Below are 22071 nucleotides of genomic sequence, written 5' to 3'. Positions count from 1 at the left end.
CTCACTGCTTGATTATCGAATAGTATGTATTTGTTGAGTGAGACTTGCTCAAGTGTTGAACACCGATAAGTGAAAACAATATTCATCCTCCCGAGGTTGGAGATGGAAAAACAAATATGTACCTAGCTATAACAGTAAATGGAATTGCGTAGCATGATTGTTTACACAAGGAAAAAAAAAGTTAGGTACCATTCTTAATAACAAAGCATTGATGTTTGACAAAAAAAATTGTTGTAATTTCTTCGGTGCTACGGCAGTCTAAAAAGCCGTAGAAAGAGCACAAAAACAACCAACTAATAATGTCAAAATCCTAAACCATCAGTGACCATATGATTTAGAGCTTAGTAAAGCATAATTTACACTCAAATTACTTAAAATTAAATGTAGATAAATCCCACACTGCGTATGGTCAATAATTAAAAAAGAAAAGTATATAGAGTACGGTTTAGTCAGTCAACTTACATTGCATTCATTCAACACATTCAGAGTTAATCGAATTGAGGTGTATTAAATGTCAAGAAGGTTAGTTGAATGTCGGGGTGCTTTTAATGCTCCCATAAACTATAGGGTTGTTAATGATAATTCAGTATCTTCACCAACTAGTTCATATATGCATGTTAGCCATGTGGATGCTCTAAAGCCGAAAACGACATATTTCCCTTTACCTCATAAATAAAATATTCCATTGATTCCTTCATCTTAAAAATACAATATAAGATTTGAAATACATAGATTCAAAGACCAAGACAATCCATGAAAAAAAAAATACATATTAAAATCATATGAAAATTGTTATAAATGATTTTTTTGATATTACAAACAACAACAACAACAATCCAGTGAAATTCCACTACGTGGGATCTGGAAAGGATAAAATGTACGCAGATCTTACTCCTAACAAGGTAGGACGACTATTTTTGAAAGACCCCCGCTCAGTAAAAGTATAAAAGAGGTCATTTGATATTACAAATACTTAAAAGTAATTGTTGAAGAATTAATTATTTAAACGGTTGAATTGATAAATGTATGAGATGTGTTTTTCGTATAAACATTGCACTTAATTATGTTTAATTAATTTGTGCAGACTATTTTCCTCTCACTGTCAAACGATTTGCTAATTTGAAAATTTTTAATAGTCTAGTTGATGGACTATTATTTATTTGGTGAGAGTTTGATTTTTTACCTTATATTTTCTATTCATTTTTTTTTTTCAACATCTTCCCTGTTTATAATTAAATAAATATAATATATATATTTTTTTGTTGCTGATTTTATTATTTCAATGGACCTCCAAAAAAATGGTGAAAAGAAAACCTTATAAGACTATTTCATATACCAATGAATTCAACTCGAATGAAGTGAGAAAGATAATATTTTCTTATTGTTTTCCGGCTCTTTCTTTCCCTTGATGATTCCCATCAAGAATTTAATTGTTAAGCTATTATCACCTCAAGTAGAAAATAAAGTCGTTATGGCTATATTACTAGCAGGTAGAGAACTATGAATGGTACTTCTCAAGTTAATTAGTGAGTAGTAATTGGTAATTATTAAATTGCATAATTATAAAATCAGAGTGAATATTTTGTAGTATTATTTAATTATTAGTTTGGTATAAAAGAGGGTGATGATTATTTTTTTTTGAAATTGGGGTCCAACATCACCCGAGTCAAGGTGGGAGGAGCAGCACAGTATCAGTTGAACCACCTTCTTATCTGCCTATAATAAATACGACGTCATTTTCACTTGCAATTAACTCCTTCAAAATTCCAGCAATAATAAACAATTCCCGGGATTGCTTCACTCACACACACACTCATAAATTCTCCTACCACCACCACCTCCCACCGCCGTGGCCTACCGGAACCCCCTTTCCTTAACTCCTAATCCATCTCCGAACGATTATTCAATCTTTAATTACCGTTTTTTGAATATAAAATGTATATCCATATGATTTGTTGATCCACTGATCTGGAAGCCAGTGGTGTTTTTTTTTTTTTTTTTTTTTTTGAGAATTTGTGCGATTGTTGAAAGAGAGAAGTTATGGAAGTAGAACAATTGAAGCTTGGAAATTCTCCGGCAATGACGTTTGATGAAGTGTCAATGGAGCGAAGCAAGAGTTTCGTTAAGGCATTACAGGTTTTCGCTTCTCCTTTCTCAAACTCTTTTGCCAAATTCGAAATCAGATCTGGTTATTGTTCAGTGTTTGCTAGTACAATATTAGTTGTGTAGTAGCTTACAATATTTTATCTATTTAAATAATATAATTGACTTTGCAATGACAATTTTCGCCTGCTGTACGAAAAGGTCAAACCATAAAATACATTGTTACTATGATGATAGCTCAGTTGATGGAGAATACTCTTTACAAGTTTAGAGTACCTTAAATCTGACTGATTCAGGGTGTTCTTCGCTGTTTAGTTACTTGTATGTATCATGTGTATAGACTTTTAGCTCCAACCATTTCGTAAAAAAGTGTAGCCGGTTCAAAGTTAGGCTAAAAGATGAGGGTTGTGGTAGGTTGATGGCTAGTATATCCTATAGCTATGGGCATCTTTTGAATCCATTGGGACATGTTAAAAAATGGGCTTAAATATGGCTGAATAGATACAATGGATTCATATAACTGGCAAACCAACCTTATTGTTTTAGGATTGAGGACTTTTTGGTTGATTGATATTGATATTCTTCCGATAAGTGATTGATTGTTAGTCATAATATAGGATAGCCGGTGCACTATAGCGGGGTTCAGTGAAGAGCCCGATCACATTGGGTCAATTGTACTCAACCTTACCTTGCATTTTTTCTAGAGGCTGTTTCCATCTTTAACATTTGTCAACCTTCGCGTTCTAACTCAATGATCACGTGTTGCCTGTCTCATGTATCAGGAACTCAAGAACTTGAGGCCTCAACTCTATTCTGCTGCAGAATATTGTGAAAAGTCTTATCTTCAAAACGAGCAGAAACAAATGTAAGAGTGTTTCCATGAACATAATATTTTCCAGTCAATTTTTTATGCTTCTCCTTGGTTTTACAGAAGTCATAACAAAAGTAGGTAGAAACAAATTATGTGTGTAGGCTCTTTGATCCTTAGCTGTATGGGCTCTTTTAGCCTTCTCAGCAAGCATCTTTCCTATGCTTAGGGCAATCTCCAAAATGCTGGTAACATTTATTTTTGGTCATGCTGTATTCTTTCGTTGCTACTTTGTGCTCATACTCTGATACGTTTTCAGGGTTCTTGATAACCTGAAAGACTATGCTGTAAGAGCTCTTGTCAATGCTGTCGACCACCTGGGAACTGTTGCTTATAAGTTAACCGACTTGCTTGAGCAACAAACATTGGATGTCACAACCATGGAGCTAAAGGTCACTTGTCTTGATCAGGTAACTTTTGGAACTTTCCTTAATACAAATTGCCTATTTGAGAATTAAACAGGATAGAATGGAACTTAGCTTTTTTATTTCAGCGACTTCTGACATGCAAAACATACACTGAGAAAGAAGGCCTCAGGCAGCAACAGCTATTAGCTATCATCCCAAGGCATCACAAGCATTATATTTTACCAAGTACGGCTACTTTTTAGTCCTTGTTGCATTTTTGTTAAAGCTCGTTCTGTTTTCTGCGGTTGTGTCCTCATCCTTTTTGCATGACTTGCACACTTCTCTCTCTCTCTCTCTCTCATGATTGATTGATTGATGCACAATTAGATTCTGCTGGTAAGAAGGTGCACTTCAGCCCTCAAGTTAAGATGGATTCGAGGCAACATTTACAAGCAAGATCCCACCTTTATCCTTCAGGTGGCCTGACTTCTTGATGATACTGTCTCATTTTGGTATTCTCTTTGGCATTGTATCTCATCGTTCTTATCATATGTCATGAATTAGGTACGCCTGCTGCAAAAACTCTTTCTTGGCATCTGGCAACAGAAACCAAATCGACATTGAAAGGGACTTCACGTACTTTTATGAGGTGAGTGGTGCTATTGATCTAGAAGCTTTGGAAAGGAGATAATTATCATTTTTTCTGGATAATATTCTCAAATAATTTGTAGAGGTTGTAGAAAACTGATCTATCTTTACATTTGCAGTCCTGAGGAAGCAAAAGGTTCTGAAAAAACATCTGCCGCGTTCAACTTGTTAGGTATGCTAAGGTTCCGTGTTCACTTGCTCTTTCCTTGATGATGCATTAGACTCATGGCTTCTCACTATGAATTTTCATTCAGCAGATGAAGAGAATACCCGGAAGAAATCATATGTAGCTCGTCCACAGTCACCCAATGTTGGTCCTGCATCAAGTCTAGCTATGCAAAGATTGGGTGTCACTCGGCAGGTAATGCCAGCTTCATTAATTGGAAGAACAGTTCCATATATTATGCTATCTGTATCTATATCAAAAAAAATTATATCATGCTATCTGTTCCTTATATTACATGCTATCCGTCCCGAAACTGCACCAAGTATTGTTATATGCCAGCTGCTTATAAAACGCCTTTATATAGCTGTCAATCCTGTTATCAGACACATCAACTTGCCCTTCTTTCACTGATTATTGATACTTCCTAGAGTAACTTAAATGAGTAGTTTAGAAGAAAATGATGTTGATCCACTTCCTATACCTCCGTTAGTACAGGAAGATTAATGGTGATCATAGCTGTCGTTGCATAAATTCTGTGCTAGTAGTAACAAAATGTATCAATTTCGGCATTCTTTTTATCTTTCTGTGTACTTCAACAGTTGTCTTTTTGCTCACATATAAAGTTAGTGATCACATGTTATTCGTCTAACATTGGCAATGCAATTAACAAAAGGGTCTAACTAAAAGTTCTATGATGCTATAGGCAGCATGATCTTGAATGTTGAGCTCAAAGTTTGTTCAGAAAATTTTTGCACCTACATAAGTAAATTCTCCTTTGAAGGCTCTTAGTAGTGGTCAGAACTGATGTTCATGTGTTAAAATTTCTGGGTTTTCTCCAAAATTTGGTTTGGCTTGTTTCCCTTGTGGGGGATATAGAGGGGACCAGGGATTTTCTTCTTTCTTTCTTTAGCTATTTAAATCTGTAATTTAGTTGGTTTCTTCCTCCTTTTTATTTCCCTCAAAAGCATTGCATGATAGGTGAACAGAAGGATTTAGTTTCATTTATTGTAGAGGTATCGGGATTTAAACTCTGGTTTCTTCTTCCCCTTTTTTTAAAAGCACCACTTGAAGGGTGGAAAACTAAAGCTAGAGAAAGAATATACAAATTATTTTATGAATATACATTTATTCTCACAGTTGTTGTTTTTATCTACTTCCATTCTACAGTTTCCCTACATATAACCAAATAAGTATTTTTACCAATCAACAAAAATATGACCAATAATCTAAAAGATATATGTGCTCGTTATACAATGTATTATTTTCTAGAGGAAGTTAACGGGCCCAACTTTTTCCACTTCACTATTACTTTTCTTTATCTACCTTGATAATTGTGTGATAACTATGGGATTTCAGAATGGGAAATATAAGTCAGTGGGAAGAGTATTAGACAACTTGGTGAATATATAGATGTGAGTATCATTGTTTAACATTGCTATCTGAGGATCATAAGATAATTGAAATATGAGCATCCATGTAGTTTGGTCGAAGTCTTGCAATCTGTCATTCTACTTGTTAATCAATCAGACAACATAACAATTAACAATATTTCAATTAGTCAGTTTCATCTGTCCTAAAAAAAAAATCCAAGAGGTAAATATGCACTTTTGCTGGAGAGAGCTATAACTTGTTTGGTATTGAAGTTGGTTTGTCTGCCATTTTGTTTCTTTTGATGTAAAACATTTGTGACCGTCTGTCTATATGCGTAGACAGTTTGCCTCTTCTCTTTCGTGGTCTAATTTAATATGTAAATATCTTGTATGTTCTGAAATTTTGGTTTGTATTGCATCATTGGTCTTGGACCTTGTTTGGTCTTAATGTCTGTTTGAAGTTACGTACTTTGCATGTGGAGCATCTAGTAGGACCAGATCGAGATTGCACGTCTGAATTGCTTCTTTTTTATAGCTTGAATGAAATTTTGCCTTTGCAGGGTACCCTGGAGGGTAGCAAACCTCTAACACCATACAGATCATTTGATAATCCAAGACGGGAGATTATCCGTGCACCTAATCGCAGCAGGAGTATGCTCTCAGCTTTCTTTGCCAAGCATAAGACAACTAAGTTGAAGACCAGTGCTGTCTCGTAATGTACGCTAAAATGAGAGCAGGAGGTGCATCCATCTAACTTTCCATCTGTAAAGGAGAAGTTGTACTAAGCCATCACCTGGAGAACACCTATTTTTAGGATCATTCACAAGTTTCCCATAATCATAGGCAATTTGTTTGGTTTGAGAATCAATAAAGAGCAGTGTGTATATTTGTAAGGTAAACGAGATGTTAATATCTGTCTTCTTGTAGAACAAATTGTTGGAAAAATAATTCTCTTACTGCATTGTCCAGTATTCTTTAGCCGAGTGATCATTCCTCAATGGTTGCATGTCAATCCCGTTTGGATAATCTCTTGTGGGAAAATTTTAGACAAGTTTTTTGAAAAATTATTTCCAGAGAAAAATAACATAAAAACGTATTTAGCTATTTGTTATTTTCTCGAAAGCTTATGTAATTATGTAAAGATATTTTTAAATAGAGAAGTGAGGATCATATACAGTTGATCCTAATTTGTTTGAGATGTAGTTATTTTGTTACACTTCTACCCAGTTATACATGTAATGTAAACGTTACTTAGACTAACTACGGGTAATTGTTGTAAAAATGAGATTGATTATTTGAAAAGTTAGACTGTTAGCATGCCAAAACTGTCAAAACAGAAAAATGTAAAACTTTGTACATATTAGCGTATATATAATTGATATCTTCTATATAATACCTTGAGACAGTATTGAACTGAAAACTTGTATCTAGAAAATCTGATCAAAGTATCAAACAAAACAAGAATTCCATAAAACATTGTGTTTGAAAAGTAAAAAACATATCTAAATTATCAATTCTTCGCAAAGTTCATACCTTAACTATTTCATTATTCTTTACTAGTCTAAATTATTACCAGTTTTATATTAAAACACATCTCAATACTAAGTTGATCAAATATTTATTCTCAATCGATAATAGGCGCGTGCAAGTCGCCATTGAGATATATTTTAATGCATAGAAAATGATAGTTGAGATACATAATCCTGAAAAAAATAATCATAATTTAAGTAGATAAATCAAGTAATAAATAGTTAATTATGAAATTCAAAAAAAATAAAATTTAACTGTATTTTTTGCCCATTAACTCAAAAATATTTTCTCATCGCTTCCTCCTTTAGCACTCACCGTCACTGATGCAAATCTTTTTTCAATTTGATGGCTTTGAGGCAGCACCAAGAAATTAAACACAGCGAGTCCCCTTCTGAGATCTGCGTCTGATCTATAGAATTTTGCGAAGTTCCTTCTTTGGAAATTGAATTTCACAGTGCTAACTTCCCCTTTTTGCTAGCTCGTATCTCATAATTCAGCATTTTCTTGGATTCAATTTTGCTAAATCTAGCAACAATGTCATCAGCATCTTTACACCAAAGACCTCTTCACAATCCTCTCACAGACCCAAATTCAGTATCCCCACCATCTACTCAAACTTCCCAAAAATCCACTTCATTTCTTCAAAGTCGTACTACCCTTTTGCTCCTTCTTTCTCTTGTGGTAATTCTCGGAGTTTTCTATCCATATATTCAGTTTCCTCAAAATGGGTTTCTCTCCTACACTTCAAAATCCAATCCTTTTGAATCCAAGTGGCGTGACTATTCCTTGCCTAAAGCTGCAGCCTTTGTAGCCAAGAATAATACCCTTATAGTCTGTATTGTTAGTGAAGCTTACTTACCCTTCTTGAATAACTGGTTGATTAGCATTGTGAGGCAAAAACATCATGAGAAAGTGCTTGTCATTGCTGAGGACTATGCTACTTTGTTTAAGGTTAATGAAAGGTGGCCTGGTCATGCTGTGATCATTCCTCCTGTTTTGGAGTCCCAGACTGCTCATAAGTTTGGATCTCAGGTGCCTTTTCAGGAGCTTTTTGCATTTTGGGTTTTATTGTGTTTAGAGAACCCCTAATACCTAAAAATAATAAATTACTTAGCAGTATTCCTAATGAAATAGGCCCGAATAGAGCACAAATTTTCGAGGAGCAGGTAGTTGATTGATTTACATTTGGGTTTGTTGTGTTTAGAGAACCTCTAGCTTTGGAATGAAATGGGCTCAAATAAACCAGAATATACAGAAGATGCATATTGTAAAACCCCAACTAATTTGAGATTGGCCATTGTTGATTGATTTATTTACAGCTGATTTGTTGTATTTCCCTCTGTTTTTCCAGTGGTGTGAATAATTTTTAGTTTCTGTTTCTATTATGTTTGTCTGTGATCAAATGTGCAAGTAGATACTTGGAATTTGAGTGTAGCAGATTGGCATTATTTATCATGTTTCCTTAAGCTTTTCTCAAAAAATAAAGTAAAATTATGTCCATCATGTAAAGTTATTGCATAATGCCTTTTCCCCCCTCCATATTTAGATACTTACAGTTTTGTAGGTAGAATGTGTTTGAGAGTGACGAGATCCTTGCATTATCAATTCTTCATTATTCAGCTGATTAATGCCTTAAAATTGGAGTGCTGATGATTGACGCTTGAGACTAGCAATAATAATCATGAACATTGTGTTTCCGTTAATCCTTCACTATCTGTCTTTGACTATCCTGAGTTGCAACCTTGTAGTTAGATTTAGAGAGGAAACCTTCTTAAAAGATTAAAGAGGGAACAAGAGCTTTCTGAAATCTGTACTTTCTTAAGTAGTTACTTCGTTTCTACTGAAATAACATTGATGGTTCTATTTTTAAGGGATTCTTCAATTTTACGTCCAGAAGGCCTCGGCATCTTCTGCAAATTTTGGAGCTTGGTTATAATGTCATGTACAACGATGTTGATATGGTTTGGTTAGCAGATCCATTTCCATATTTGGAAGGAAAGCATGATATATACTTCATGGATGACATGGCTGCGGTGAGTGCTGAAGAGGATGCAAATGCTTTAACTTTTCCTTGTATAGTTTTGATAAGTCTAATGGTTGAGAAGTTTTTTTTGAGAAAGGTTCTTTTTTTTTTTTTGAGAAAGAAATGGTTGAGAAGCTAAACTAAGAATGTTATGGTGCATGATTGAATGTACTGGCTTAATTTATTGTGGTGGAAGTTCTTAACTTGCATCTTCTTGGTTCACTCTAAAATTATCTGATTTAAGCATTGTGGCAAACTACTATTTTCTTTTTCTTTTAAGTTTTAACTTCTCCTCTCTTTTTTTTATTTGGAAGATAGGTCATTCTCTGATAGTTAAGATAATTTTCATTTGGTTCCATCAATTTATATTTATTATCTTGACATTGCGGATTGATTTGTTAGTGATGAAAAGTCTGCTCTCTTCCTTTCTTTTGGAACACCAGGTAAAACCTCTGAATCACTCTCATGGTTTGCCACCTCCAGGGAAGAAGGGTCGGCCTTACATCTGTAGCTGCATGATCTATGCGCGACCCACCAATGGAGCAAAACTAATTATGAAAAAGTGGATTGAGGAAATGCAGATTCAACCATGGTCCAGAGCAAAGAAATCTAATGACCAGCCTGCTTTCAACTGGGCATTGAACAAAACTGTTGAACAGGTGTGTTGCTTTCTTTTTATTTCATTTTCTACTTCCATGCTTCAGCACCTGCTGCAAGAAACTTCATTTGTGTTGGAATATCTTGTTGCTTTTTCACTTCATGACTTGTAGGCATTGGTTCTTCCATGGGTCATTGAGTGGTTTCGGTAGGACATGTTAAAAATTTCAGGCTTCAGATCCAAAATTAAGCATGATCAAAACTTAAAACTAAGCTAGTTTCTCAAGTAGCACTAGTATTCTTTAAAGCCCAATGATTTAGGAAGGTATAACCAACCTTTTATGTTTTAACCCCTCCCTTTCTTCTTTTGTCCCTTGTTTTTACCCCCCATTTTCTCTTTGTAGTGTGTCCCTGTTGGCTGAACAATTATAGGCTGAGTTTTACGTGATTGAGGTTGGAGAAGTGATTTGAAAATTTGATGTAAGAAAATAATCTGTTCAATGCAGTTGCTTGGATCTCGTTTTGAAGGCTAATTATTTGATTGTGGCATTAGGCAGCATTTCTGAAATAAATAAGCTGCTGTTTACTTGCTGCTATTTTATAATGATTGATATTTCAACTCTTCATGAAAAAACGATTACTATTTTAATGATCTGCGCCAATTTAGCTTTTCTAACTTTTCCAGAAAGCTCACCTCTAGTATTATTAGGGTTATACTTGTAATGTAGGTCCAAATAGGTTGTTGGTGATTACATGCAACTCGCAGGAATCTTTTGAGCCTTAGTATGCTCATGCCTATAATAGCCAAAAGAGGACTTCATGTGGTGAGCTGTGAGACTTAGTGAAGTGCTAAAGCCTTATGTGCTACTACTTTGAAGAGCAGCTAAATTGACTTGAAGCTATGATAGAGGATGTTTCCTCTCGCCTAGGAGCCGAGAGACCTTCGACAGCTTTAGAAGTAAAAAAGGAGCGACTCGTTGCTTATGGATCATCAGCATGCTGGCTAAAAAAGTACATAAGAGATCCTATTTCCATTTATCATGTGAGCTAGTCATACTAAGATTGATGAAAGAGAGAGAAATGGAACTAGCTTTAAACTTATTGGCAGACTGATGCAACTAAAATTACTGGATCAAATGTTGTCCAACTTGGGATATTTAGATTCTGTTTGGTTAAGAGAATGAAAATGATTAGTTTAATTGTGTTTTAGGCCAAACTAGGAATCGTTTAGTCCTCTCTTTTTCTATTATGTTATTTCTGCAGGGCGCTCCATTTCTGTGAAAATATAAGTTAGATTGTTCAACTCTCAACGGAATCAAACTGGAATTAGATGGGATCAAAGCTAAAGTAATAGTGTGATACAATGCATCACAAAATAGATACACAGATAAAAGTGGGATATCTCAGACCAGATTATGAAAGTTGTAAGGCATCTACCCTATGTAAAGGCCACATGAATTTATCTCATCCAGTTATCACAGTCTTGGAACATAAATATGGCTATTTTTAACCTTCAACGCACGCACTAACATTATCAGATTTGGTTTTCTGAAAGAAAAAAAAGCTAAATAAAAGCAAGACAGAGTATGATAATAGCTCCTTCAATTGTCCATTTTCTTTTTCTATTTTGTGGGCACGACATATGCAACAGCTCTTCCAATTTTTGTTGGGCTGTTTATTTTAGTTTTTCGCACTTTTGCATTGTTTCTATTATTATTTATATTTCATTTTTCTTTTGGATACTATTTTTGTTACCTTTGATCAAGATAGGCAGTTAACTTGTTTGTGTATACATGATGCTGTTGCAGGTTGACATGTATCTGCTTCCTCAGTCAGGATTCCCAACGGGTGGTCTATACTTTAGAAACAAGACTTGGGTGAAGGAAACCAAGGGAATGCATGTTATTATTCATAATAACTATATTATTGGTTTTGAGAAGAAGACAAAACGTTTCCGTGATTATGGTCTCTGGTTGGTGGATGATTATAGCTCTGAATCACCACTTGGCAGATTAGACTAGATAGGGAAAGAGTAAAAAAGACCCAATGATGTCCTTTTGGCAAACCACCGGAGCAGTAATTTGAACAGCAGCAGGCGAAATTTCTCTCTTCCTCTTAAGGCTTTGGAAGTTTTAGCAGCTGGTGCACATGCATTAACAATATCTCAATCATTTCATTGAGTTGATATTCTGGGTTGGTAAGCGAAGCACGCCGGAATGTTCCTTCCTAAATGCATAGATTTTGTAATTCCACCTTTAGATTTTGTTTATCTAATGTTTGCTTTGTTCTCATTATAAAATGAGTCTGCATTATGGACTCCAAAAATTGCTCTAATCTTCCCTTGTTTTTTTACTTCAATATTGATTTGTATCTATTCAGTGTACAAGACAGTAACACTGAATGAAATGTTTTGTAATATTGCTCTTTAGCATTATTAATTAGTTGCATATATTTTGTTGACTTAGTTTACCTATAATGAATGATTAAGAATACGTGGCTTTTTAGACATCTAATTTGTCATTTGAAGGAGACCTAAATTTGAAACTTAATGGATATTAATTGATGTCAACTGTTACATATTATGTATGAACAAGAAGGTTGAAGTTTTTTGAAAATAAAAATAAAAAATTGCAAGAAAATTATGTCTGCGTCTGCCGGGAGTCGAACCCGGGTCTATTGCTTGGAAGGCAATTATCCTAACCGTTGGACTACAGACGCCTTTGTTACTGATTAACAAGTTCCTTATTATATATATGCAGTTTTCACTATCAAATAGTCGCGGATCTTGATTAATTCTTTATTTTGTAAATTGATTGTTATAGTAAAGTTGTTGTAACTCTACAAATGCCCATTGAAGCAACTTGAATAATCTTTTATCACAAGGTTAACCAATCAATTTTTTTCAAATCATTTCTAGTGAAATATAGCGAGTTTATCCATAGTAAGACTTCGAAACTTAAAATTATGTATATATTTCTTTACTCAAATTTCACTTATACAATTATATAAAATATACTATTATTGTTATTGTGAAGAGATATAGCCATATAGGGAATATATTATTACTGGTCTAATATTTTATTTGTTAACCTAGCTACTTGTTCTATTTAAAATTATTTGCTTATTTTAAAAATTACTTTTTGTTAGAAGTTTTTTTAAAATAATATTTTTGAAGAATAATAATCATCTAAGAGAACTGTATCTTAGATTATTGGATAAAGTTGTATTAACGAATTACCCACTATTATTTAAAACTAAATAGGTCTCCTTGTTAGATTCTTAAGCAACGTAATTCATTTTGTCAATTGCTAATTAATTTAGGAGTTCGGACAATATTTAATTGAAAATTAAAATGGAGCCTATTTTTCCTTACTGGTCCTTATAAATATACATACAATATTATGATTATCTTTATCACTTTTAAGAAGCTACCAAACGGCCCCTTAGTGTTTGTATACAGTGCAAAATACACCAACGATACACGACTTCATCTCTTGGTTGTAGTCTTGCAGAGTTCCCTCCGATCTTCTATGATACCTTGATCTCCGATTGTAACCATGAGAGCTCCACCACTCCTATATCCACTACTTCTCCTCCTCCTATTAGTTACCTCTGCCTTCTCCTGGAAGAAGGAAGAGTTTCGAAACTGCAACCAAACCCCATTTTGCAAAAGCGCTCGTTCCCGAAAACCCGGATCGTGCAATCTGCGGGTCGCCGATGTGTCCATCTCCGATGGAGATCTTATAGCCAAACTTGTCCCCAAAGAAGAAAACCCAGAAAGTGAACAACCCAATAAGCCTTTGGTTCTCACTCTTTCTGTGTACCAAGATGGTGTGATGAGGGTGAAAATTGATGAAGATCAAAATCTGAATCCACCCAAGAAAAGATTTGAAGTTCCTGAGGTGATTGAGGAAGATTTCCTCAACACCAAGCTGTGGTTAACGAGAGTAAAGGAGGAGCAAATCGACGGGGATTCGAGTTTTTCGTCTGTTTTTTACTTGTCTGATGGGTATGAAGGGGTGTTGAGACATGACCCCTTTGAGGTTTTTGCCAGAGAGAATGGAAGTGGGAAGAGATTGTTGTCCATAAATTCAAATGGGTTGTTTGAATTTGAACAGTTGAGGGAGAAGAAAGAAGGAGATGATTGGGAGGAGAGGTTTAGGAGTCACACTGATACCAGGCCTTATGGTCCGCAATCAATTAGTTTTGATGTATCTTTCTACGGTGCAGATTTTGTTTATGGCATTCCTGAACATGCTACTAGTCTTGCTTTGAAATCAACTAGGGGGCCTAATGTGGACGAATATTCTGAGCCTTATAGGTTATTTAATCTTGATGTGTTTGAGTATCTTCATGAGTCGCCTTTTGGGCTTTATGGTTCAATTCCTTTCATGATTTCGCATGGGAAAACCAGGGGTAGTACGGGTTTTTTCTGGTTGAATGCTGCGGAAATGCAAATTGATGTATTGGGATCTGGTTGGAATTCCAATGAGTCTTCAAAGATAATGTTGCCCTCGGACAAGCACAGGATTGATACTTTATGGATGAGTGAGTCTGGTGTAGTGGATACATTCTTTTTCATTGGTCCTGGGCCAAAAGATGTGGTTAGGCAATATACTAGTGTAACGGGAAGGCCATCTATGCCACAGTTATTCGCAACTGCATACCATCAATGTAGATGGAATTATAGAGACGAGGAAGATGTTTATAATGTGGATTCAAAATTTGATGAGCATGATATCCCCTATGATGTTTTGTGGCTTGATATTGAGCACACAGATGGGAAGAAATACTTTACTTGGGACAGAGTGTTGTTTCCTAACCCGGAAGAAATGCAGAAGAAGTTAGCTGCAAAGGGTAGACACATGGTTACCATTGTGGATCCTCATATCAAGAGGGATGAGTCCTACCATATACACAAGGAGGCCTCAGAAAAGGGATACTATGTTAAGGATGCTACTGGTAAGGATTATGATGGATGGTGCTGGCCTGGTTCCTCATCATATACCGACTTGCTGAATCCCGAGATTAGGTCATGGTGGAGTGACAAATTTTCACTTGATAGCTATGTTGGCTCAACAAAGTATTTGTACATCTGGAATGACATGAATGAACCTTCCGTCTTCAATGGACCAGAGGTATACAATTTACCTGTGATTATTTTGTTTCGCTGTTTTTGATGCTTTTCCAGTTATGCTGGACCAACATTCCGATTATTATTCTGTCCCTTGCATATTATCCTTATACTTTTTCCGTCCATAGAAAATAGATTCCTTATATTTGTCTTTCAAATTTTGCAAGGTAGAATTTTTTGCAGTTCTTCAAAAATGCAGTTAATTTGTCAGTTTTCACTTGCTAATGTCCACGTCTCGGGTTCATTTTGATAATAGTCGAATAGTAGAGTACTACTGTAATAATAAGTATTGTCATTTGAAGCACCCGTTTAGAGTATACTGTTTGCTGAATCTTCAAGAATTTCCAATATATTTAATGTGTTTTCCTTTGCAAGAATGTTGAGTAGATGTATCTACACAAGACTTGTCTGCATAATGATTGCATATGTTATCTAGGAGGTCAATTAGGAGAGACATGGCCTACAGGTAGACACATTCTATTGGAGTTGATGCCAATATATGTTGCGGTGGTTGAGAGTACAAAGGTGGTAATGATAATCAACTCCTGCATGCTCTAATGTACACCAAAACTAACTATGCAGAAATTTATTTAATGAGAACACGCTTCCTGAAGCAAGATGTTTCATGTTTGATCCTGAGTAATATGCTTATAATAGTTGGGCAACGTTGTTTCCTCATATCTCAAATTCAACACCAGACAATCAATGGACATTTTGTTTTAACAAAGCGAATCAACCCGTTCCATACAAAATCCTCAGCTATGTATTTCTTCTTCTGTTTGGCAAAGCCAACCAAAATAATTTGAACTCATAGAGTACTCCATGGTTTCTTAGACCGGTGCGTAGATGGTTCAGATGAATCACTTGAATTGCTGGTTCAAATCTTAATTTGAGATCATTCCTGCTACATTGGTTTATAATATTTCTACTGTGGCAAAAGTTGTGTGACACCATTTGCATCTTCGTTTTTTAAGATATCTCTTTTGGTTGAGCCCTCAAGGCCCCCATTGTTTTATTTAATTATTTCCTTACAGTTGTTCTGTTTCCAGACTAATTTGAAGCGTGTTTAGCCAGAGAAATAAAAAAAGATCTTAATTTCTGTGAGGATAGCCTGTGGAAAGCATTAGAAATAAGATTCTATGACAAAAATGAATAATGAGGAGTTGAACTGTAACAGTTTTGACGTAGATTTAGACCTCATAGCTTTTATGTGTTAAACTTGAAACTGAATGCTTGTTGTCAAAGTATGTAAGTTAAGTTAGAAAACAGAGAAGATACAAAATAGTACCATACCAACTAGGCATGAACTATTGGAATTTTTTAAAACCAATTAAGGCAGCAAGTAAAGGGAACAAGGGCTAATCAGAATAGGATTTGTCAATGATGATTCTAAGGTATTCATTTTGGTTTTTCTAATTATTGTTTGACATTTTCCCTTTTGATCTTCAAGCTATTAAAGACCATGCTAATTGTAAATGATTTGTTCTCCAAAAATACACAGGTACCTTGATGTGTTGCCACTGAGTGTTTAGATTTTTTCGTTACATAAGTGCCTGGGTTGTATAAATGCTACTAAGGCCTCAGTTGTTTGCACTTAATGGAGGTTTGAATCTAAATGATTTAGATATCAGACCATTTAGTGCATTTTTTTTTCCAGATCTTGCCACTTAATACATCTGAATGTCTGATTTGGTCAGACCTTAAACCAAGTCTGAAAATCATTCAGACCCTATTCTTAGCTCTTTTATTCTCTTTAACATTAAATTTAGTTATTAAAAATATTCTCCAATCAATCTCCCTACCTGCATGAGCATGTCATCCATGGCAGGACTTCCCAACATGCCTTTTCAATTCACTTTCCTTCAACGTCAGATCAATATAAACAGAAACTATCATCTAATCTCTAACACAAATGATACAAGAAACAATTTCTGTATTAGAAATCAAAATGGCCACAACAACTTATTTCCAATTCCATATATTAACTTGCATCGTTAAAACAACCCAAAACAAGATTAGAAAATCATGAACTCTTTCAAAAATGCACCGCTAATATCTTCTCTAATCATCTACCACCTTAGTAGAACAGGAGTAACCCACCACCACCTTGACAGTGGTGGTTCTCGTTGACTTGCAGTAGCAAAAATGGTGGGTCAGATAGTTTGAGTAGGGCGAGATGGATTTCGAAATTGAAAAAATAAAGAAATTAAAAATTGAATCTAACTAGTTATTTTTGTTTGAAATTTGAGTTTTGAAGCTTTAAAAAAGGATTTTAGTGGATATTTGAAAGTTTTGAATTTGTTGGGATCTACAAGAGCAGTGCCAGTTGGGATATTTCTAAGTGCCAGTGTTGGAGGCTAGGGTTTAAAGTTGAGATTGTATTGTTTTTTCTTTTTGATTATATTCATTAATTTGAAATTAGTAAATTATGCATATTCAGATATTGAAAAACAAACGGTCTTAATATTCAGTGTCTAGATATAGAGACAACATCTTAATCATTTAGATGTGCATTCAGATTCAGACGTCTTAATCTTATTGAAAACAAATGAGGCATAAGTTCTGTTACTTATGAATGAGCGTAACCTTGAATGGTGAGATAGAAGTTGGAGATGTTTTATCTGAAAAGAATAATTAACCCCGGGGCTAGATGTACTTCAGTATGAAAACTATCATTCATGCTAGTTCTTGATTAAGTGGTTTGGCATTGCCCAATATTTCTTTGATAAAGAACTGCAACTAGTTTCCGTGCCTATGTTTCTCAGGTACTCAACAAGTTTGCTATTTTACTCGATAATGATTAGGAAAGCCAGGTGGATTTATTGATGTTATTGAAATTCACTCTTTCTCAATGCTAGGTAACAATGCCAAGAGATGCTTTACATCATGGAGGAGTAGAGCACAGGGAGTTGCACAATTCATATGGTTACTATTTTCAGATGGCCACATCCAATGGGCTTCTAAAGCGCGGAGATGGAAAAGATAGGCCTTTTGTTTTGGCAAGGGCCTTCTTTGCCGGAAGTCAAAGATATGGAGCAATTTGGACTGGAGATAATACAGCAGAATGGGAACAATTGAGGGTTTCAGTCCCCATGGTGTTAACTCTTAGCATCTCTGGAATAGTATTTTCTGGTTAGTTGATATTCTCTTTTCTTGGTCAATGAGTAGGCAGCCATATCTTTCTCATATCATGAATGTTTTGCACCATCTTTCTTTAACAGGTGCAGATGTTGGTGGATTTTTTGGTAATCCTGATACTGAGTTGTTGGTTCGCTGGTATCAATTAGGTGCATATTATCCCTTTTTCCGGGGGCATGCACACCATGACACTAAAAGACGGGAACCTTGGTTATTTGGGTATGATTCTTCAATTTAATGTTAAAAGCTTATAATATAAGGGGTCGTTTGGTAGAGTGCCTTAGCAAAAACTAATGTGTGCATTAGTTCTATGTACTAGTAGTACCTTGTTTGGTATACTTTTTCATGATATGTATAACTAATGCAATACTCTATAGTGTATTAAGGAGTATACTACTAATACATGGAAAATCCATGGTATTAGTAATGCAATGGGATTTAATGCATGCATTAGCATGGTTAAAGACTCAATTGCCCCTCAAAATCTTTTTTACATCTTTTCCACCATATTTGTGGAGGGTATCTTTGTAAATATTTTTTTAAAAAAAACTACGCAATCCATGCTATTTTTAATACACCAAACCAAACAATGCATAAGAAATAATCTATGTATAATTAATGCAAACATAACTAATACAAACATTATTAATATACTCTATTTAACATTATTTTCATACCCCCTATCAAACGACCCCTAAGAGTACAAGACAACACCAAAGAGTGTGACCTAGTGATCAATGAAATGGATTGAGAACCATGTGGTTTCATAATCAAATCCCAATGGAGGTAAAAATACTAGGTGCTTTCTTCCCTCTGCCCAAGCCTCGAGGGGCAGGGTTCTTCGGTACCTGTGTTGGCGGGGGTAGTAGGTATCCCGTGGAATAATTCGAGGTGCGCAACCTGACTGGTATACCGTGGTTATGAAAAAAGTTCATAATACAATACATATGTGCTTTTTGTCTATTTTCTCCAAATTCTTATATTTATGTCTTTTATTTCTCCGATGCTTCTGTGATCGTTATACACCACATGTCAGCATTACATTTCTCATTTGGTTTTGATACACAAACCTCCCTCCAATGTGTCCCACTTTTCAACCACACACTTCACCCCCCCTAGACTTGTTCTAAAAGGAATGAATACTACCCAGAGAGACCGAAACGAGATTTAAGGGAAGCTGTATAACTCATGTGCTGCTCTTTTAGAAATTTGCAAAAGTTGGTTTTCTAAGTAGAAATGGGTTTCTTTTTTGTGAAAATTTTCTGTGCTGGCTTCTGGTTTAATTCTGGTTCCATGTAGCACTATATGGATGAAATTCCTACCAATTGCTCTTGTATGTCGCTACCAAATAAAAATAGGGTCATGTGGAACTTCTCACCACATAAGTTTTCTGTTAATAAACCTATTTATTAAAAAAACAGAAATTGCTTGTAAGAACCGTAACTAGACGGCTGAGTGATTGAGATATAGAAGTAAAAATTTGTTGTTCTAGGTTGGACACTCAGCTATATAACACTCATGTAAACACATCTATCTAGCCTTGGTGGCAGGTTTACCTGACACTTGCATTAGTGGGTTGTAGCCGTTGTGGAAGGTTTACCCGCAAGGGGATGACTGAGTCAACCAGGTCAATCCTGTAGTTAAAAAAATTCAAAAACAACTTGATGCATCATCATCAGCCTGTAGCTCATTCCGTGCTGAACCACAAACTTAGAGGTCACCTAGCCAAGGGTGTGGCCAGTGGTCAATCAAGTGAATTGAGAACCATGAGGTCTTAGGTTCAAATTCCAATATAGACAAAAGCACTATGATTTCTTCTCATTTGTCCTAGCCTAGGTGGTTAGAGTTAACTGAGACCTATTGCTGGTGGGAGGTGGCAAGTATTCCGTGAAATTAGTCGACATACGCGCAAGTTGGCCCGGACACCACACTTATTAGAAAAAAAAACATAGAGGTCACCTATCATGCATGATTGTTGTCAGTTCTTTACTATTTACCCATTTGATATGAGATCAACGTGTAAATATTGATGAAGTTTATCATGTAATATTCCCGTGCATCTTTTCAACTTGAAAATGTAATATATTTATGTTTGATATTCAATACTTTAACAGATTTATTACTATTGATCCAAACGTTAGTGCTAAACCAGCTAAAGCAATATCTTTATGTCAGAAAGGTTTTTGTTTATTTTTGTCATGTCAGCTGATATTAAGTGTTATCATAGATGATTGCAAATGATATAGTAGTAGTGATCGAATTGTTAACCTGTAACAACATCTGGTGGTTGTGCAACAACTCTTGATGCGTACTAATAATTGCAAGGAATTATATCATCTCATATGGATTCGTCTAATACAATGTATAATGTTTATTAGTAGTTATTTAATGCTGATACAATCTTTTTGGGCTTTAGTACCTACATGTTATGTAAGATGTTATTATTTATCAAGGTTGTTATGTCCATTACAGAGAAAGAAATACACAATTGATGAGGGAAGCGATCCATGTCCGTTACATGTATCTTCCTTATTTCTACACTCTATTTAGAGAAGCAAATTCTAGTGGTACTCCAGTTGCTCGTCCGCTTTGGATGGAGTTCCCTGGAGACGAAAAATCTTTTAGCAATGATGAGGCTTTCATGGTTGGGAATGGTCTTCTGGTGCAAGGAGTTTATACAGAGGTTCTGTTCTAACTCAACAACTATTCCTTCCGTTCGAATTTATGTCACTCTTTCCATTATGCGACATCCCAAAATGTTTGATAGAACTTGCAAGAATTTAAATTCATGAAACTGGTCACTCTAACTTTGATGTGATGTTTGCTCTCTTTTCAACCACAACTTTAATATTCTCTTTCATTATCACTAGCATATTATTAAAGTCAAATTAACATCATAATTCTTATGTTCCAGTGGAACAGTCACAAAAAATAAAATGCAGGGAGCAACTCATTTTCATTCTCAGTAGTGTTCTTTCTTGAATCAGCCTCTTTTCTTTTCTTTATTACCTGAAAGTTCATATCCTTCCATACAGAGAGCAAAACATGTTTTTGTATATCTACCAGGGGAGGAATCCTGGTATGATTTAAGAAGTGCATATGCATACAAAGGAGGTCGTACACACAAGTATGAGGTTTCAGAAGATAGTATTCCTTCTTTTCAAAGGGCCGGAACTATCATACCAAGGAAAGATCGTTTACGTCGGAGCTCGACGCAGATGGAAAATGATCCTTATACTCTGGTAACATCTATATCTTGAATCTTTCGGGAATATCTGTTCTTTAACTGATATATTTTCCTTTGTACTGGCATTAGGGCATGTAACTAATTTTACTTATATCTTTCTTTATGAATCCGAAGTTCTGACATTTAAGCACATAACTAATATTTTTAGACTGAATAAAGAAAAACTCGCTAATGACTTCTCTCTCGTTATATCCAATTCAATGCATTTTCCTTGTCAATCCAAAATTCCTCCTTCAATGGCACCTTGTTTTCCGGACTAGGAACGAGGAATTACCCACCAATAACATATTTTTTTATGGTCATGCCACATCATCAATTAGTGGTCCCATGTTACTCTTTTGCTACTTTTTGTGATAGTGTTTGGAGCATCTTTAACAGCCAGCATGTTTTGTACTGCAGGTTATAGCTCTTAATAGTTCCCAGGCAGCTGAAGGTGAGCTTTATATCGATGATGGGAAGAGCTTTGAGTTCAAACAAGGTGCCTTTATACATCGGCGTTTCACATTCTCAAATGGGAAGCTTATATCTTCAAATGCAGCCCCTTCTACAGCTGGCAGTGACTTATTTTCTTCCGAGTGCACTGTAGAGAGGATAATGTTGTTAGGATTGTCCACTGGAGCTAAAACAGCCCTTATTGAACCAGGAAATAAGAAAGTGGAAATTGAGCTTGGGCCACTCTTCATTCAAGGAAATAGAGGATCTGTCCTCACCATCCGCAAGCCTAATGTGCGTATTACAGATGATTGGTCGATTCAAATTTTGTAACAAGTTGGTAGTTATCATGAAGTCAGTCTACATTTTCCTCTTCTGCGTTCTTCATGTATTGGGTTAGACCAGCTAGTAGGTAAATTCTTACTAGAAGAATTAAAAGATTGTTATACAGGGATAGTTTGACGCTCA

At 35.4% G+C, this 22071-nt stretch overlaps 3 protein-coding genes and 1 non-coding gene across 5 annotated transcripts; 3 read left to right on the top strand and 1 right to left on the bottom strand.

Annotated features, from left to right (window-relative positions):
• The first annotated feature begins 1657 nt into the window (after window positions 1-1657).
• On the top strand, window positions 1658-6492 carry LOC129886507 (protein ABIL1). Of its 2 annotated transcripts, none has more exons than XM_055961215.1 (9): window positions 1658-2136; window positions 2886-2968; window positions 3231-3381; window positions 3465-3564; window positions 3706-3795; window positions 3883-3967; window positions 4086-4138; window positions 4224-4327; window positions 6063-6492. In XM_055961215.1, the coding sequence occupies exons 1-9, from the start codon at window positions 2041-2043 to the stop codon at window positions 6216-6218; spliced, it is 918 nt and encodes a 305-aa protein (XP_055817190.1). In that variant the 5' UTR covers window positions 1658-2040; the 3' UTR covers window positions 6219-6492. The 2 variants fall into 2 exon arrangements, with proteins under 2 accessions (XP_055817190.1, XP_055817189.1); XM_055961214.1 differs by having other exon boundaries at window positions 4221-4327.
• An 812-nt stretch (window positions 6493-7304) lies between these two features.
• Window positions 7305-12116, top strand: LOC129886506 (UDP-D-xylose:L-fucose alpha-1,3-D-xylosyltransferase MGP4). The gene is made up of 4 exons (XM_055961213.1): window positions 7305-8064; window positions 8904-9065; window positions 9499-9714; window positions 11461-12116. Exons 1-4 carry the CDS (start codon window positions 7567-7569, stop codon window positions 11671-11673), a joined length of 1089 nt encoding a protein of 362 aa, XP_055817188.1. The 5' UTR covers window positions 7305-7566; the 3' UTR covers window positions 11674-12116.
• A 182-nt stretch (window positions 12117-12298) lies between these two features.
• On the bottom strand, window positions 12299-12370 carry TRNAG-UCC (transfer RNA glycine (anticodon UCC)). Its single transcript has one exon. It is a non-coding gene; the product is annotated as a tRNA-Gly (tRNA).
• A 692-nt stretch (window positions 12371-13062) lies between these two features.
• LOC129886505 (probable glucan 1,3-alpha-glucosidase) lies at window positions 13063-22071 on the top strand. Its single transcript, XM_055961212.1, has 6 exons — window positions 13063-14790; window positions 17645-17918; window positions 18008-18143; window positions 20397-20607; window positions 20960-21166; window positions 21571-22071. Exons 1-6 carry the CDS (start codon window positions 13210-13212, stop codon window positions 21934-21936), a joined length of 2775 nt encoding a protein of 924 aa, XP_055817187.1. The 5' UTR covers window positions 13063-13209; the 3' UTR covers window positions 21937-22071.

This window comes from Solanum dulcamara, chromosome 4 (assembly GCF_947179165.1).
Source record: "Solanum dulcamara chromosome 4, daSolDulc1.2, whole genome shotgun sequence".
Lineage (NCBI taxonomy): Eukaryota > Viridiplantae > Streptophyta > Magnoliopsida > Solanales > Solanaceae > Solanum > Solanum dulcamara.
Note: the sequence above shows the minus strand (reverse complement) of the source record. Positions and strands in the feature narration are given on the sequence as shown.